Below are 18,427 nucleotides of genomic sequence, written 5' to 3' on the forward strand. Positions count from 1 at the left end.
TAACCTTCTGTCAGATAAATAGTTGACAAAGACTTTCTTGTGTTTCCGTTGTTTGTCTCTTTGCTGAGTTGTTTTTTTTTGTTTGTTTGTTTAATTTTTGTTTTTTTTTTCCCTTAGCTGTACAGGGTATTTCATTTTGTGCATCCCTGGTTGTGAGTTTTCTTTTCTTTTGTAGTTTCAGATCTTATATTTAGATTTTGACCCATTTTGAGTCAATTTTTGTTTTAAGATGAGAGACAGTAATCAAGTCACAGTACTTGACAATGAATATTCAGTTCTCCAAGACCATTATTGCAGAGATTGGTACCTACTTTGAGAATCAGTTGACTATGCTAGTTTGTTTCCGGGGTCTCCTTTTGGTTTCGTTTGTCTGCTAGTTTTCATGCAAATGCATTGCCACGGTAGCTCTCTGGTATGACTTGAAATCAGATAGTGTGATGCTTTATGCTTTGTTCTCTTTGTTCCTTTTCAAAAGAATGGACTGCCTCTGGCCTGGCTGGAAACATGATATTCTCGTTGCTCCAAAGATTAGAACATTACACACCGCTGTCTTTTTTCTTAAGAGTTAAGCCAACTGGACCTATCAATTAACTATAGGAGTCTACCTCATGGGAAATCTGAATCACCAAAGCCATGCTAAAGAGATGGGGGGGAATAAGTATCCCCTTAATGAGATAATATATTTATTCTTCCCGGAAAGCCTTCTTCCATGTAATCACATACAAGACCTCCAGTGTGTGGCTTGCCCATGTACTTCTGAATTCTCACTCAGAAAAACCTAACTTTTTCTAAAGGATGCCGACCAAAATCCTAAGTGTGTTTCCCAAGAAATGCCGGGATTTCTCCCTCATTGCATGAAGTGACCCATCACTTTCAGCCGTGCAGCTGCTCAGCAAACCTCCATTGCTGGACCTTCTTCCTTTCTTGGACCCTCATCCAAAAGGCCTGACTCTGTTTCTCTTTTCATCTCCTCCCTCCCAGAAGCCAGTGAGGGTTAGCTGGCCTGCTCTGTTACTCTCCCCTCTAATAAAATTATGCTCAAGTTTCCTTATGAGTCTGTTTCTAAACCTTTTATTAAAGAGTCTAAGAACCCCGCAAAGGGACCCCGAATTATCTAATAACAGTATAAGTTACAATGTCTAGTTTATCATTTATGGTTTTATTTACTTAGTTCTTCTCTCTTGCTTATTGCTGCATCTAGCTAGCCTTGGGTCCTGGAACCCTGACAAGGGAATGAAAAACAAACAGTAAAGCCAGGATCCCATGGGGTTTGCTACTGCCACCATCGCAACAGGGAAGCTCAGCATGTTTATTCAGTACAGCACAGGGTAAGGGACTAGCCCGTCACCATGAGCAGTGGTCTCCAGCTGGAAACATCTGGGAGGAACAGCTGCACACATTGGTAAATCCTCCATAAACACTCGCACTCAAACACTCGCACTCTGGGAAAGCCCTGTTATTTCTTTTGAGCCTGGGTCATATGGTAATGGTTTACCTGCTGTCCCATGGTCTAAGGCCTTGGAGTCTTCAATATGGCTGTGCCCTTATCAACCATACATATTCACTCAGGGCTTCATTTCTGAGGGCTTCCCCCACTCCCTTGGAATATTCACAAATGCAGAGATCAGTTTAACAATGTCACCAGGGACACCATTTTTTTTCTCATTTTTCTCTTCCTCCAATGCCATCACTGTCATCTCTTTCTCCCTCTCCTTGCTCCCTAATACTCCCTTACAGTTGTTTTGTGTCTGGACATTGAACCTAGGGTCTGCCGAATGCTAGGCAATGATGACTGGGTTCTTTTGTAGACTTATTGCCTTATTTTCCTATTTCTCATGCTTCTGTATTGAGATTTTCCTGTCTTTACCAGTTGATTTTACTGCTCTTGTGGAGGTCATGATCTTATTAAACAGCTTTCCCTGAAGTTGTGTCTTGGAGGCTGGTTTGCCATAAATGGTTGGCTTTATTACCCATGGTGTATTCACAATCAAGTCAGTGACCTACCATTTCTGCAGGCCATACAGGTGTGGGGACATTAGCAGCTCAGGTTGGCGTGGTGTACACAGCAATTAGAATACATAGCTCATTGTGTAACTCCTCTTGCAATGGGAGTGGTGGCCCTAATCAGGCATTAGAGGTTTCCTCTCTTACTACCATGCTAGTTCTGCTAAAAGCAAAAGCTTCTGGTACTGGTGGACCCAGCACCAGATAGGAATCTGAAGTCTTTGCCCTCTGACCAGTCAGTGGCACACTTGAAGAGTCGGTGACAGAAGGTGTAGCATGTTCTCCATGGTGTGTGTATATATATATATATATATATATATATATATATATATATATATATTTGGTCTTGACAATAACATGCAGGTGTAAAGCAATGGCAGGAACCATGTGGGCTGGTGTTAGCAGGAGCCTCAATATTCCCCATTGCCATCTCTGAGTTCTGGCTCAGAGAGACTCGTAGCAGTTGGAGCTCAAGTCTCCGTAAGCCTGAGGCAGCAGTGGGCACTACCATCATCCCTGGTTACCTGTGAGCCACAGGGCGCTGCATCTCCATGCAGGGTTAAAATGTGGTAGAAACTGCACCCATGCTTTCCATCCTGGCACTGGCAAAAGTCCACATGCAACTGGGTGTGCCTTTGGTCTCAGAAGGCATGTCCCTAAGCACCTGGTTCTGAAGGGTTCTATCCTTTAATTTTCTCTGTGATGGGACACCTGTGTCCTACAGTTGTCATGCTGGGTTAAGTTGGGTTAGTAAGGCAGCTACCCCCCAAGCCAATGTAATAGAATATCTATAGCGTCCCAATTTTAACCTGTTAGCTTCTTTTTAAAGATAGCCTCTGACTGTAGCACTGGAAATTCTCTGGGTTCTTTCCCAAAGCAGAATGGCTATGCAGAGTGCGGGTTACTTCTCTCAGTGTGGCACAAGCCTTCAAGGACTCATAAGTTCCAAAGGTCCACTGGTCCTTGCTGAGTGAGAGGCCATCCCCACGGGTGTTGCCTGGTGGAGACCCATTGGACAAGGGTTCATGCTGATCTAAAACTAGGCCACATGGCTCCCAACAGCCTGGCTACTTAGTATTTCTTAATCATTTGAGGAACCCTACACTCCCATTTTATATTGGATCCCAAAATTCATGAGGCCAGTCTTGTCCCTGGGTTGTCTGTGCTCAACAGTCCATGGAGAAGGCTGATCTTCCTTCCTGTGTTTCATCAAGGTTCTCAGCTTTGTCCTCAGGGTTGCCTTTAAGGCGTCAGGAAACCTGTCTTGTCAGGAGCATCCAGGGCCTAGCTCTGGATTCCCTAAACGATCCAATCTGTTTCTTTTAAATAAGATGCAAAGTCCTGATAACCCTTCCTATAATGAGTGAAATCCTTTTACCTCTTTCACTCCCAGAAAGCCTTGGAATTGTATCCTTAGCAAGGCCAGGTTTCCAGGAGGCAGCAGTCACCCTATCTTATACATTCCTTGCTTCCCTGTTCTGGGTACTTGTACATTTGATAATATTTTCATCTCCCCAGCTCTTCTCAGATCCTACCCACCTCCCTACCCACCCAACTTCATGTTCATTCTCCCACTTTCTCTCCCCCAAAATCAAAGCAAAATGAAAATTGAACAAACAAAATAAGACAACACCCCCCCCCATGAAGTCTGTTTAGTGTTAGCCAACTGTTCCTGGGCATTGGGCCTGCACTGAAGTGTGCTTGCTGTACCCAATGACCTTTCCCAGCAGGTATCATTTACAAACAGCTTTCTAGTTAGGGGTAGTACCTGGTGTTCACTCCCCACTCTCAGTGCTGAGATTTTGATTTTGTCTCATCTGTGCCTGTGCAGGGCTTGTGTATGCTGTCACAATCTCTGGGACGCTATCATATATGCACATCAGTCCTCTTATGTCTAGATCTGTTTCCTTGGAGCCAAGCACCACCTCTGCTTCTTATAATCTGTCTGCTCCGTCCTTCCACATAGATTCCTGCCTAGTCTCAGGTTCTTAGCTGCTTTATCAGTATCAGATATGGGTTCCCTCTCATGAAGTGAGCCTTAAGTAAAATCAAAATGTGGCTGATACCTCAGTGAATCTTACAGGCAGACCACCGGGTGAGTAGCTGGCTGATATTGATGGCTACTTTGCTCCTCCAGCACCATGAGTGCTAGTCAACAGGGGTGACGCTTCTAGTTGAACATTCAATTTCTTCATGTTCAATGACTCTTCCCCCACATTTTTTGAGACAGGGTTTCTCACTGAACCTGAAGGTCACCTATTAGCTAGCCTGGCTTGTCAGTGAGACCTGGGATCCTCCTCTCCCATGTTGGGACTATAGGTGTGTGTGCCTCCATGCCCATGTAGGTTCTGGGAATCTGAACTTGGTGCCCTTGCCCTTTGGTCCACTGAGCCAGTGAAGTTTCTATGTGGTGCTCTCAGGGTCCACAGATGATTTTCTGGAAGCCTTCATGGTCCAGAGTTGATAACATCTCCTCCTAAATCGCCATTGTCCCTGGGCTCACGGTTGTCTATGGAGACCCTGACTTCCCACCTGCCGTGCTTGTTTGCTGGGTTTTTCAAAAAGTTGTGTGGGCATTTCGCCCTGACTCAAGAGGCCTTGGCTTTTCTACTGTTCCATGGTGGAGTTTTCAACCTCAGCTGAAGAACCACTATGGATAGCACTCTAGCTAGGCATGGGAGGAAATGTTTTCCAGCCTTGGTTTAGCTACACTTAACTACGACAGACCCACCCACCCCACCCATGTCACTCCACTCCACACCACCTGAGGATTGCAGGGGAGGGATCCAGGTATCTGTATGTTTTACATACTTCATGAAGATTCTGATGCATGGGAAGATCTGGGAAGGTTGCCTGTGCTCTGTGCATGCCTTCAGGCCTCAGACTGTGGCTTTAAACCACGGTTCTTCCTGCTGCCAGCTTGCTTTCCTCCAGCCAAATAACTGGAAGGCCATTTTAGTGGAGTGATAATTTCCTCTGTGTTAGACCACCACTCTGCCTTCTGATGGTTTGCAATGCTAGTACATAAGAATGATTAAAAAAAAAAAAAATTCTGAAAGGCGAGGAGGAGCTGCCCCTGGGGGTGGCAGACAGGTGGCAGCATCCTCAGAGCCCCTGGATGACTCCTCATGGGGCTAGAGCCTGACCCACACACAGAAAATTGTTCTAGATTGAGACATGAACTTTACAAAAGACCCCACAATGCACACAGACCTGCTGTTAGAATGATAACATACAATGATCAATTAATTTCTCAGCTGTTAAGCTCCAACTAGGTCCAGGATTAGTATTGAAGCCTCACAGTGCTGTGAAGTGCGAGTGCATATGTCCCCGTCACTTAGAGCTGTGGTAACTGAAGATTTGAAAGGAAAAATAGCTCGTGGTGTCCCTAGCTAAGAGGGCCGGAGTGTAAGTCTTTCTATTCAATTAACTAGTGAACAGTAAGCATTGCCCTTTAACCATGAGGCTGTGTCGTTGTTGACAGGCCAGCACCTCTCAAGCCAGCCTGGAGACTATAGCAGAGAGCACTGGAAGGATGTTTGTTCTCTGTTTCTAAAGGGATATGAAATGAGGGCAAAGGGTGATTAAGAATTTGGTTTCTGCCTTTAGGAGATTTTTCAGGCTTGGATGGGTAGTCTGCTCTCTAGTGCCATCTGCTGTCCACATGTACCAAGTTCAGGCCAGAGTTCAATCTTTCTCCGTGTAGTGCAAGGCCATCTCACCACACTGTCAATAACACAGTGTGCACCTCAAAGCAGAAGACCGTTTCTGTGGCTTTGAATAGGAGAGCAGTTTTCCTGCTTTTCATTTCGCTACCAGTGGGTTTCTAACCTTGTTCTAAATAGTAGCTTGTTTCCTGACTCCCAGGCAGAAGATCAAGAAGCACAGACAGCTTGATTAGTCCTGGATGCGATGTCTGCCTTGGCCTGCCAGCTAGGATGTCATTACAGTCCTGTTCTCTGTGCTGGTGTCAGGGAAGTGAGAAGCCAAGCCTGGGTGGACAGCAGAATGAAGTCCCTCGATCTTGTCAGGGGTGTGTCAACTCTGCATGTCCTCTCAGAATGGCCCAAGGGAGGCAGCAAGGCTCTGCAGACCACTGGGCACAGGGGCAATTACTGCAGTGGGTTTAGAAGAAGCGAGTGGACATGACTAAGAACTGGAATCTGGCTCTCCCACTGATGTGTCCTTGGGAAGTAATTTCTGTTTAAAACGGTTATCTCAGAAAAGTGACCCAGTGTCATTAGAGTAGGCTAGTCTGATATGACCAAAGATGACCTATCTGTTTGAAGGACAGAAATGTGTGTGTGGAGAGCCTGAGTTGGTCTCTGAGAGGAAATGCCCACTATGTTTGTTACAAGTGACAAAAGTGTACTGTCACCTTTTCTCTCTTGCCCCCGACTTACATCTCTCCTCCTCCCCCTCCTTTTTTCCTATGTCCTCTCCACTTCTCCCACCAGGTTCACCTACACACCGCCTTGTCAGTGCAGCCGCCTTGCTTTTGCTAAGTGTTAAATTTCCTGGATAAACTGGTTTCTTCACTGAAGGCTCCCCAGGGAATCCATAAAAACACAGATTGTGAGACACAGACTGGAAAGCAGGCAGGAGCCTCTGCTCCCTGTGTCTTAATGTACATTCTGAAGTCCTCTCCCAGCCAGATCCCTGGAACCCCTCCTAGGAATTCCCTGGATGCAGTCTGAAAAGACTGGGTGCCACGTAACTTGGCAGGCTCATCAGTCTTGACAGAGTTGGAAAATTCATCTTGGTTTCGTGTGCGTGCACGTGTGTGTGTGTGTGTGTGTGTGTGTGTGTGTGTGTGTGTGTGTGTTCATGTATGTACATGTGCATGTGTACAGCCCTGGGCTGGTGTGTGCATATGCTGGTACATTTACGTGTGCATGTGTGTATGTGTAAGTGTATGTACATATGTGTATTTGTGTGTGTGCTAGTGTTGATGCTGGGTGTCTTCTCTCTGCTTATTTTTGATACAGGGTTTCTCACTAAACCCAGTGCTCACTGATTTTGCTAGGCTGATCAGTAAGCCCCAGGACCCTTTACAGCTCCCCAGAGTTGAGACTCTAGACATGTGACATTGTGTGCAGCTTTTTACGAGGGTGCTGGGAATCAAACTCAGGTCCTTATGCTTGCACAGCAGCTGCATTGCCAGCTGATAATTTCTCAGCTCCTCTGGAGCTGCTTTAAAAAGAAGACAAAGGCTATGGGTTTCTCAGTACTTTTCTGAACTCTTTCGCTCCCCGACAAGGTTATAGAAGTGGAGGAAGAACAAATGTTTGCGTACTGTACCAGATAAAATGCCAAAAGTCAGGCAAGGAGAGTTATTTCATGTACAAATAGCTTTGTGCCAAAGGAAGGAAGGAGGGAGGGAGGGAGAGAGGGAGGGAAGGAGGGAGGGAGGGAGGGAGGAGAGAGGGAGGAAGGGATGGAGGGAGGAGGGAGGGATGGAGAGAGGGATGGAGTGAGGGGGGAGGGAGGGAGGGATGGAGAGAGGGAGGGATGGAGAGAGGGAGGGATGGAGAGAGAGAAGGAGGGAGGGAGACCAGAAAACAGATAAACAAAATATCTCCTGCACCTTTTGAAGACTGTAGAACAAGACTACAGCTAGGTTTTTAAGAAATCCTAAATCATCGATCTGTTTTGCTAGTATCCCATCTGATGTGGCATTACTTACAGATTTTTAAAAATAGTTTTAAAAAAATTATTGAACATCAAGAAATTTATTTTATTCTCTACAAAAAATGTTCCTGGCATAGTATTTATTCATAGTGGAAAAAAAGCCTTTAATTTTTTATCTATCAATTAAGTCACAAGATTGCCAAGGATCATAAGCATACATACGGTTGCAAGTAAAGAGCAGGTGCTGCTGAAGGTATGCTTATCAGTGAGGGGCTGGCTTTAGACAGCTTAGGAAAGCACAAAGTTCCTGTGCACCCCCTCTTCACACAGCACCCCACCTACAGTGATGGTTCATGTGAGGGATCTCTCTTGGAAATGTGTAGTCCATAGTTTTTGAAAAATGCATAGTGCCATATATGAAACAATTTAATGATCCATTTATTCCTCATCCTAAAATTTCCATTTCATAATACTGTTAGTAGAATTTTGCAATAAATTTTTGTGAAACTTTTGATATTAAAATTATACCCAGCACTCGGGAGGCAGAGGCAGGGGATCTCTGTGAGTTCGAGGCCAGCCTGATCTCCTGAGCGAGTGCCACAACAGCCTCCAAAGCCACAGAGAAACCCTGTCTCGAAAAAAAACAACAAAAAAATTATTCTTTTGACCAATACATATTTTTAAAATATGAAAACTTGATTGTTTTGCATTTTTATTTTTACTTTCAAAGAGGTTCAAATTTGGATGATAAATTACAAAGTCTTCATAATTATAGCCTATACCTCTGATCCCCAGAGACCAAACATTTCTCCTGCGCGTGTGACTAACCAGGAATAAAGCGAGAGTGGGCCCTGTGTCTGCAGTTGCTGGGGCTCTCTCTGTACAGCACAGACGCCAAGGCAGCTCAGGCTCCAGAGTATACTGCAGCCCTGCTGCAGGAGAGTTAGGAAAATGAAATCGTTTGTGTATTACTAACTCTGCTGTGAGACAACCCCCTGCGTAAGATAACAAACTCCATAAGGAACTGAATGGACCAAAGAAGCTAGCGATCATGAAGGGTTGGGTTTTCATAAAGTCTGATTTCTTTTAAATGTAGTACTTAAAATATGTCTTCTGTAAAAGCACATAGGTTTCCTGAGTCAGGCCACTCTATTAAGCAAGGTATGGGGGAAGCAAGTCCATTGTGCTAGCGGAATGGATTGATTCTCCAACTCCTAGAAATGGGTGCATCAGATGCTCGCCTGGTGAAACAGTCGTCATTTCAGGTGTTGGTTTTGTGTGGACAGTGTAAAGGAGCACTCGCTGCTTTTTCTCTTGCCAGGCCTCTCTATCCGGAGCGTGTGCTGGAAAGCCGACCGCCTTCTAGCTGGAACCCAAGACAGCGAGATATTTGAAGTGATTGTGCGCGAGCGGGATAAGCCAGTGCTCATCCTTCAAGGCCACTGCGAGGGCGAGCTCTGGGCTCTGGCTTTGCACCCCAAGAAGCCTTTGGCTGTGACAGGCAGTGACGACCGCTCTGTCAGGTGAGGTTCCAGCAGGCACCATACTCCATACCTTCCTTGGGATAACAGATTTATTTTGTCCAAATATGTTTCTGGTTTAAGGACAAACCACCGCATAGGAACACTTTCTGAATGGAAGCGAGGATGTTTAGTGCTCTGCTAGCTGGCCTCTTGGTGTGTTGTTGTGTCTTTTTTGGATCCATCATAAATCATGAAAATCTTTTCAGAAGTGAAAATGTGTGACTAAGACTTAGGCTGTCTTCCAGCTGTCTTTTTAGTTCTAGAGAAGAGCCAAACACACTTCTCTTTGGTGAGACAAGATTTCCCATCCATGTGCTTGCTCCTCTGCAGGAAGATTGCACAGCAATTTTAGGATTCAATTAGAGGCGCCCATTCCTCGTGAGTCCTTCAGCTCTGATTTTAAAGTTATCTTCAGGACATGAGAAAATTATTATTATTATTGTTATTGTAAATTCTGAAATGCAAATTTAGATGTCATCAAACAAAGAAGAATGCTAAAATCTGAGACAATGTGTAATTTTGTCAGGGCTTGCATTATTTGTTTGTTTGGTTGGTTGGTTGGTTTTTTGAGATAGGGTTTCTCTGTGGAGCCCTGGCTGTCCTAGAACTGTCTATGTAGACCAGGCTAGCCTCAAACTCAGAAACCACCTGCCTCCACCTCCTGAGTGCTGGGATTAAAGGCGTGTACCACCATGCCTGGCTTCATCTATTGTTCGTTTTGAGCACAAAACTGGATAAAGTGATCAAAATGTGCTTGCCACCAGAATTCTGGCAACTGTTGCACACACTTCAGACTGTACTGTGTCTGAGGAGCTTAAAGTGCTCAGCAAAGGGAGGCCATGGGAAGAGTTCATCTATTGACTGATTATTGCTTCTGAGCCTTAGAAGCTGAAATAGAACCTTGTAAACTATGCTAAAGGTCACTTCATTTTTTCTACCCACTGTGTGGGTTTATATAGCTCTCAAAGCTTAGTCTGATCAATTTTCTTTTTTAGTTTCTATAAAATGTGTAAACCTCATTAATTTCAGACTTTGTGGAAACAGTTATAGTGTCTTCATAGGCAACATAATTGTTTATTTGCCATATGTATCTCTCAACTTTGTTTTTATGTTTTTTCTTTACCCTTCGCAGAGCAGTCAAAGCACCCAAAACACTGTCCAAAGGTTAACCAAATACCTGTGACCCTAAAAGTTAACCACATACCTGTGACCCCCAAAACTTAACCAAATACCTGTGATCTGGTTTCTGTCCATCCAAAGGAAAGAGCTCAATAAGTCCTTGATTTTTATATTTTTAGAGTTGAGTCTCACAGGTGTAAACATGGCTGAGGAGCTCTGGCTGGCAGAACCTATTGTGTTCCTTCCTCAAAAATTCATTTGGCTAGACATTTGAATGTATTTTTGCAGAACTTTGAAGTAAGAAGGTGAGAAGCTATGCTTTCTTGAGATTAGTGGCCCTAGGGGATAGCACAACTGACCAAGGAGTGGTGGTGTCTTCATTCTGAAAAAGGAAAACTCACATTGCTTTAAAAAAGAAAGAAAGGAAGAAAGAAAGAAAGAAAGAAAGAAAGAAAGAAAGAAAGAAAGAAATGGTACACAGCTAAAAACAGACTAAGGGGCACAAGAAATAGATGAGGTATTGAGAAGCTACTCTGAGCTTTCAGCTGAAGACTTTGGACTTCCTGAGGGAACAGTCAGGCGTTCACTGTGCAGCTCCTCATCCCTCCTGATGGCTGGATGCACTTAAGAAAACATGGGCTGGAGAGATGGTTCAGAGATTAACAGCACTGACTGTTGTTTGAGAGGACCCAGGTTCAATTCCCAGCACCCACAAGGCAGCTAACAACTGTCTGTAATTCCAAGATCTGATACCACTACACAGGCAGGACACCAATGCACATAAAATAATGATAAATAAATTACAAAAGAAAAAAGAAAGAAAACTGCCACGTGGGACTTACACTTACTTCAAAACTGCAAGTTCTTGGTCCTTCTTGCAGACATTTGTTGTGTATGAAGAAGCCTTCATAGGGCTAGCTCAGCAACTCAGCGGATAGAGGCGTCTGCTGCCAGTCCTTGTCACCCATGCTCAGTCCTTGGACTCACATGGTGGAAGACAAGAACCAACTCCCACAGATGCACTCAAGCATCATCATCATCATCATCCTCATCCTCATCATCATAGGAAAATCCCTTACAGAGGTCAACTACCACAAAACAACACAGAAGCTCTTATTTTCTCTGGTTTCACTTAGTTTGGGGTACTCTGGATTAAGTATTCTGGAGCTAGGAACCCTATAGTTAGTTTTGCCCAAAACTCTGTGAGTTGTGCTTGCCTCCTGGTCCATATTTCTCCACCAGAAGCTGTGCTTTTTGGTTACTAGCACCATAAAACATTGCCCTGCCAATAGTGGGCAAAGGCCCATCAGCAAAGGCCTGAAACAGTGATAACCATGAGTAAATTCTGGAGCTACCCTACAGAATTTATTCTCTTTATCCTATATCATTTATTCTCTTATCTAAGGTACCCCCCACCCGACACACACACACACACACACACACACACACACACACACACACACACATTTGTAGATGTGTGTTTCCATCTACAAATGCTTAAGTACCAACTACTTGAAAAGTGCTCATGAATGCTTTTAGTGAAACTAACAGTAACAGCATGTCCTAGTTTTATTGTCAACTTGACATAAGCTAGAGTCATCTGAAAAAGAAAGGAACCTCAATTGAGAAAATGCCTCTATAAGATCCATCTGTAAGGTATTTTCTTAATTAGTGATTGATGGAGGGGGCCTAGCCCATGGTATGTGGTACTATCCCTGGGCTGGTTGGTGGTCCTGGGTTCTGTAAGAAAGCAGGCTGAGCAAAGCCATAGAAGCAAGCTGGTAAGAGGAATCTCTCCGTGTCCTCTGCATCAGCTTCTGCATCCAAGATCTTGCCCTGTTCAAGTTCTTGTCCTGACTACCTTTAGTAATGAACAGTTCTGTAGAAGTGGAAGTGAAATAAATAAACCCTTTCCTCCCCAATTTTGTTTGGTCATGGTATGTCATCACAGCAATACCAACCCTAATTAAGACACAGCACTAGCAATTCCTACCATTGGAGCATGGTTAACAGCAATTGGCATAAATAAAGGTCAACTTCTAATTTCCAAAGACAACTGGCAAAATAGTGTCTATATTTTCCAGTTTGTGAATCTAAAAATCTCTGCAAACATAATTTCACCTCGTATTACTTGCTGGGTTTTTTTTAATGATGCAAGTGGCCCAAAGGCAGACAAAACACTTTGGCAGATTTTCTGAGGAGCCATGGTAAAGTATGTGGGTGTGAAGTTACTATGCTCTTTATTGTTGTCGGTGTGAAGAGCAGGTTCCTACCCTAGGCTGGCAGATGACTGAGAGGTTGGTTTGGTCTCTATTTTATCCCGTTCTTGGTCCTTAGGCTGTGGAGTCTGGCTGACCATGCCTTGATTGCTCGGTGCAACATGGAGGAAGCAGTCCGTAGTGTCTCCTTCAGTCCTGATGGATCTCAGTTGGCCCTGGGCATGAAGGATGGCTCTTTCATTGTTCTCCGAGTCAGGTACACTCAATACTGAAAATGGTACTCTGAGATGTTCCTTTGTTAAAAACTAAAGAGTATCCTGGTCATAAAATATGTCACACTGTTAGGAAACTCTTTACCTGTGATTCTCAAATCCTAAACTTTGAAAATTCAGATGTCTTTGTTTAACTATTTAGATGTAGAACCTAACCCAGTGACCTGATATGAGTTTGCTTATAGTCTTCAGTCTCTTCATAGAAATAACATGCTGTATAATTTGCTGTTTTTCGTGGAGGGTGCTTCCCCAGCCAGTACATTTAGGAGTTCCTCAACATGTTGCTATAGAACTTTGTAAGATCCAAGTGAGAACCAGAGGATCTCTGATCCCAGGGGCTTGAGGCAGTCAGCTTTGAGCTCTGTAGATAAGCCAGGAAAAGAAGAAGAAATAATAAAGCAGCACCCAACAACACTAAACTCTTATAAGTAAACTTGAATCAGAGATTTCATTCATAGAATTGGTACAGAATTGAAGTATTCACTGCCTGCTTGCTGACATCCTGTACTGTTTATATTGGACAAGAACTGCCACTCTCCTGTGGAATTTGCTATGATTTCATAATCACAGCAAAGAAGTATAGATGTCAATGAATGATGCATGTTTTATGTGGAGAAAATACTGTACAGTGTCGGATGCTCTTAGCACAATTTGTAACTCTGAATTCGCATTATCACCCACACATAACTCATTACCAAATTAGTGGGCAATGTTTCCATTCACTGCTGACTGACTGACAATAAGGTAGGTAATTACCAAATTTCCTTTTTGATAGAATTCTCAAGTGCAAACAAAAGAAAAAATATACAGTTATTTTATGTTGTTAGAGTACAGCATAGTGCTGTGGTAAATGATAGCAGGTGTAGGGGAGTTACGTGCAAGCCAGTGCATGCTGCTGTTGGATTCATTCAGTTTGTTTTAGAGTTGATGAAGCCATCTTCACTCACTCAGGGCTCCTGAGTCACAATCCTGTCTCCTCGTTAGAAGGGAAAAGCAACCCCAGTGAGCTCTCAGATGCAAACAGAAATTAATCTTAACAGAACTTGGCAATTCCATGCTCAAGTGGATAATCAAACATCCAAGAATGTATGGTCGCACAAATTGCACTTGATGGGTTTTAAAAAAAAGATGAGACAAAGTCAGGAGGTGGGTCTGGATTTGGGAGAAGAAGGTGAATATGATCAAAACACATTGCACGAAATTCTCAAAGAATTAAATTTAAAAAAGAATTTGACCAAAAAAGGTCCAAAATGTCTAGTGATTCAGCATGTTCATTATGACCTTTCATGCTGAGAATGAAGTGATTGTATAACATTTTGACATTTAAAAGGTGGTAATTTTCTTCTTTTAGACTCCTTCCTTTTAAATAGCAATAAGCATAATAGTTGGTTTATCTTTTCTTTTTTCTTCTTTTGAGACAGGATCTCACTCAATAGCCCTGTCTGGCCTGAAACTTGGTCTGTAGATGAAATTGCCTTCAGCTCTTGGAGATCTACCTGCCTTTGTCTTCCAAGGCTGGGATTAAAGGCGTGTACCACCACATCTGCTCTCATTTATATTTCAAACATAAACAGGTGGCTTATTTTTACACTAATTTTAACATGTTTTGCCTTTCTCTGTTGCATATTTTAAAGTTACTTTTAACTTTAAGCAAATATTCTTTGTGTTAAAGGTTTTTATTTTTACCCCGAGGGCACAAAATATTATTTTAAATGTTTGTTTTAATTTTTATAAGCAGGGTATAAATTATAAATATATCATATTTTTCAATGAAAATAAATCTTTTAATCCATATGGGATCATTCTGTTTTATGACACACATCTTTTAAATGAGATTTGGGTTTTTATGTTTCTTGATTTTCTGATTGTCCCTTTGTGTTTTATTCCTATAGAGATATGACAGAAGTGGTCCATATCAAAGATAGAAAAGAAGTCATTCATGAAATGAAATTTTCCCCAGATGGTTCTTACCTCGCGGTAGGATCCAATGATGGCCCTGTGGATGTCTATGCTGTTGCCCAGCGGTATAAGAAAATAGGAGAATGCAACAAGTCCCTTAGTTTCATCACCCACATCGACTGGTCTCTGGATAGTAAATACTTGCAAACCAATGATGGCGCTGGGGAGAGACTGTTCTACAAAATGCCATGTGAGTCCTAGGTAGATGATTATGCTTATGTAGATGCTTGTGAGAAGCAAACTTGGAACCTCATGGAAAAATATAAGAGAATGTCCTATGACCTCAGGGTAAAGAATGCTTCCTGAGACAAGATCCCGAAGTCATGGTCCCTCAGAGAAAAGGTCAACAAGTTGGGTCACACTAAAAATGTTAAAACATTTGGAAAATATGAGTAAGCTTTAAAGATGAAGCTTACAGTGGGCATAAATAACTGTGGGCACAGTATACAGAGAGCAGCACTCAAGGTCCATTTTAATTATCTAGTCTGGCAAAGCCTGCCAATATTACATGGTGAAAGAGGAGAACAAACGATGCACAGTGCTGTTAAGAACATGCATGGAAATGTTTGCTGTAGGAAACAAAACTGTGGCAGAATTCCTAAGTGGTCATGGCTGTGAAGAGAATCTATGCAGCAGAAGGATGGATTCTGTCTTCGTATCCATTCTGTTAGACTGTGTCTTTTTATAGGTGGGTTAAGACCATTAATATTGAGGGATATTAATGACCATAGATTGTTCATTCTTGTTTGTTTTGGATTTCTTGGTGGTGGTGGTATTGTGTGTGGATTTTCACACCCTCCCCCCATTTTTTTCTTTTAGCTGTTGGTAAACTGAGATTATCTATTGCCTATGTTTTTCTGGTTGTAATTAACTTTCTCGGGTTGGAGTTTTCCTTCCAGAACTTTCTGTAGGGCTGGACTAGTAGATATGTATTGTTTAAATCTGTTTTGTCATGGAATATCTTGTTTTCTCCATCTATAGTGATTGAAAGCTTTTCTGGGTATAGTAGTCTGGGCTGGCATCCGTGGCCTCTTAGTGTAGGTAGAATATCTATATATCCAGGACCTACTGGCTTTCAGAGTTTCTATGGAGAAGTCAGGTGTAATTCTGATAGGTCTGCCTTTATATATTATTTGGCCTTTTTCCTTTGCTCCTCTTAATATTCTTTCTTTATTCTGTATGTTTGGGGTTTTGATTATTATGTGGCAAGGGGACTTTTTTGTGGTATACTCTATTTGATGTTCTGTAAGTTTCTTGTACTTTTATTGGCATGTCTTTCTTTAGATTGGGAAAGTTTTCTTCTATGATTTTGTTGAATATGTTTTCTGTGCCTTTGAGTTGGGTTTCTTCACCTTCTTCTATTCCTATTATTCTTAGGTTTGGTCTTTTCACGATGTCCCATATTTCCTGGATATTTTGTCTTAGGGATTTGTTAGACTTAAGATTTTCTTTGGTTGATGAATCTATTTCTCCTAGTATATCTCCAGTGCCTGAGATTCTCTCTTCCCTCTCTTGTATTCTGTTGGTTATGTTTGCATCTGATCATTTAGCCCACTTTTCTATTTTCAGCAGGTAGAAGCTCTTGCTATGCAAGCCTGGTGACCCACAGAGAGTGGAAGGAGAGAATTGAGTCCATCAATTGTCCTCTGATCTACATACACACAGACCCCACAATAATAGTAACAAATGATTTTGTAATTCTGCGATAAAGGCCAGTAATACTCATTGAAACTTGGTGCTACAAGAACTTGTTCCCTATAACTGAAATATTTCATCACTTTATGAAACAGATAACCATGAGCTTCCAAGGGTGTGGCGTCCTCGGCTGCTTAGTTCCATGTCAGGCCTTGTGCTTCATGAGCCTCTCCTGCTTCCCCGTTCCTGCTTTGCCACTTGCATTGTTGGTTGACACATTTCTCAAAAGGCAGTATTCTGTGCTGTCACAAAATCCACTGGTCCTTGCTGAGTGAGAGGCCATGGGTCTTGCCTCATGGAGACCTGTTGGACAAGCACTCATATGCTGATCTGAAACTAGGCCACATGGCTCCCAGCAACCTTTGAAAGCCCAAAGTATCTCATGTTTATTTTAATGTCTGCAAACTGGCTATAAATCTTAAGTATTTTATATTCCTCTTCAAAAGTTAAAACTTTTCATTCCTACAGAGTTTCTCTCTTTCTATCCTATACTTTAGGTATGTGACCATTAGGCAAACAACTTCTGCCAAGATCCAAAGGAAGAGTTGGTCTGTTGAACCCTTAGGAAGAACAGCCACAGACAATTAGAGACAGTCTCTTAGGTCAGTTAGGAGCCTTTAGACAAGGGCTGAGGCCTCGAAGTCCTTCTGTTATAAGCTCTCATCTTATTTCCAGTGTGCGCACTAGTCCAGGTGGTGCAGCTCCAAATGCCACTGCCACTGTGAGATTGTTTGCTTCCTCTTCTGAGTCACTTTGGGGATGCAATCCCTCAAGCTGGAGCAGGTCACAGACAATGCTCCAAGTATACCCTCTCTGAGTCTGTGGTCACTTAAATGCATTCTTTTAGAATAGTGTTACAGTCCAGAATTTTGGAGTGCCACTTTGAAAAGGTGTCTACTCTTCAGTTCTTTATTTGAAAATATATGCATCTTTTAATAGAGCAAGCATCAGGATATATGCTTAATTTTATTGATTTTGGATGTTAAAATGGTGTCTGTTGAATATTCCCCATGTGTTTGCTTTTGTGGCTTGCAAATGTGAAGCTCAAAAATCTGCTGGTGGGCATGGAAACTGAGTCCTGTGTCTGGGAGCAGACCCACAGCAGCTGTCCTGACCACTTCCCACAAACAATTATACCCAGTTCACCTTAATTCTATGGCTTCAGTGACTAGAAATTAAATAATAAAATCCATTTTAAAATTTGTAGAGCCTGAATTTTTGTTTAAAATGGAAATCCCTGTGTGGCTGGAGAGGTGGGTCAGTGGTTAAGTGTGCTTGCTGCTCTGGTAGAAGGCTTGGCTCCTAGTATAGTCAGGCAATTTACAGCCTTATGCAGCTTGGCCAGATCTGATACCTCTGGCTCCTTTCGACGCCTGCATTTCCATGCAAATACTCACATACAGACATATATTGTACATAGAATTTAAATCTAAAAAAATGAAAAAAAAAATTCAAACATCATTTGTAGGCTGGTGAGGTGGCCCTGGCTGCTGAGATCTCAAATAAATTGATTAAAAGAGCATGTGTAATGATGCTAAAACTATGAAAAATAAAGTTCAAGACAAACTTAGTCAAGGTTTTAAAAGCAAAATGTTGGTGACTCAGTGTTGACAACATATAACTTAAAGACGTCATATGAGAGGGAGAAGGGAACTGGGATCGTCATGTAATTCAATCTTGTTTGTAATTCAAATATATCATATGAATATAAATCCACTGTCATAGCAGGTGTCTTGGTAATTAAGATCAAGGAAGTAAGAATAGTTTTAAACATTACATTTAACATATTAGTCATTTACTATTCTCTTTACTTCTGAACTCTGAGCTGATGTTTTCTTTAAATCCTTCCCTCCCCCACCAAAACAGTAACTAACTGGGTGAAGAAATTATAACTTACAGTTCTTCCGATTTATATGTTTAATGATAGTTTTAGACACTGCAAGGAAAGAAAAATGTTTAAACTACTTTAGAATATGCTTGACATGCAAATATAACATCATATTGA

General features: G+C 42.3%; 1 protein-coding gene across 4 annotated transcripts in view; it reads left to right on the top strand.

Moving 5' to 3' along the window:
* The window catches only part of Eml6 (EMAP like 6), a 252,483-nt gene that overhangs the window by 139,812 nt on the left and 94,244 nt on the right, over positions 1 to 18,427 (top strand). For 2 of the 4 annotated variants that reach the window (XM_035452555.1, XM_035452554.1), the window contains 4 exons: positions 8,957 to 9,158; positions 12,615 to 12,752; positions 14,190 to 14,342; positions 14,661 to 14,917. In XM_035452555.1, coding sequence (XP_035308446.1) covers positions 8,957 to 9,158; positions 12,615 to 12,752; positions 14,190 to 14,342; positions 14,661 to 14,917 — 750 coding nt within the window. The remainder of the gene's footprint in view (positions 1 to 8,956; positions 9,159 to 12,614; positions 12,753 to 14,189; positions 14,343 to 14,660; positions 14,918 to 18,427) is intronic. The other 2 variants (XM_035452556.1, XM_027387940.2) reach the window with 1 other exon arrangement.

Source organism: Cricetulus griseus, assembly GCF_003668045.3.
Source record: "Cricetulus griseus strain 17A/GY chromosome 1 unlocalized genomic scaffold, alternate assembly CriGri-PICRH-1.0 chr1_1, whole genome shotgun sequence".
In the NCBI taxonomy this organism is placed as follows: Eukaryota; Metazoa; Chordata; class Mammalia; order Rodentia; family Cricetidae; genus Cricetulus; species Cricetulus griseus.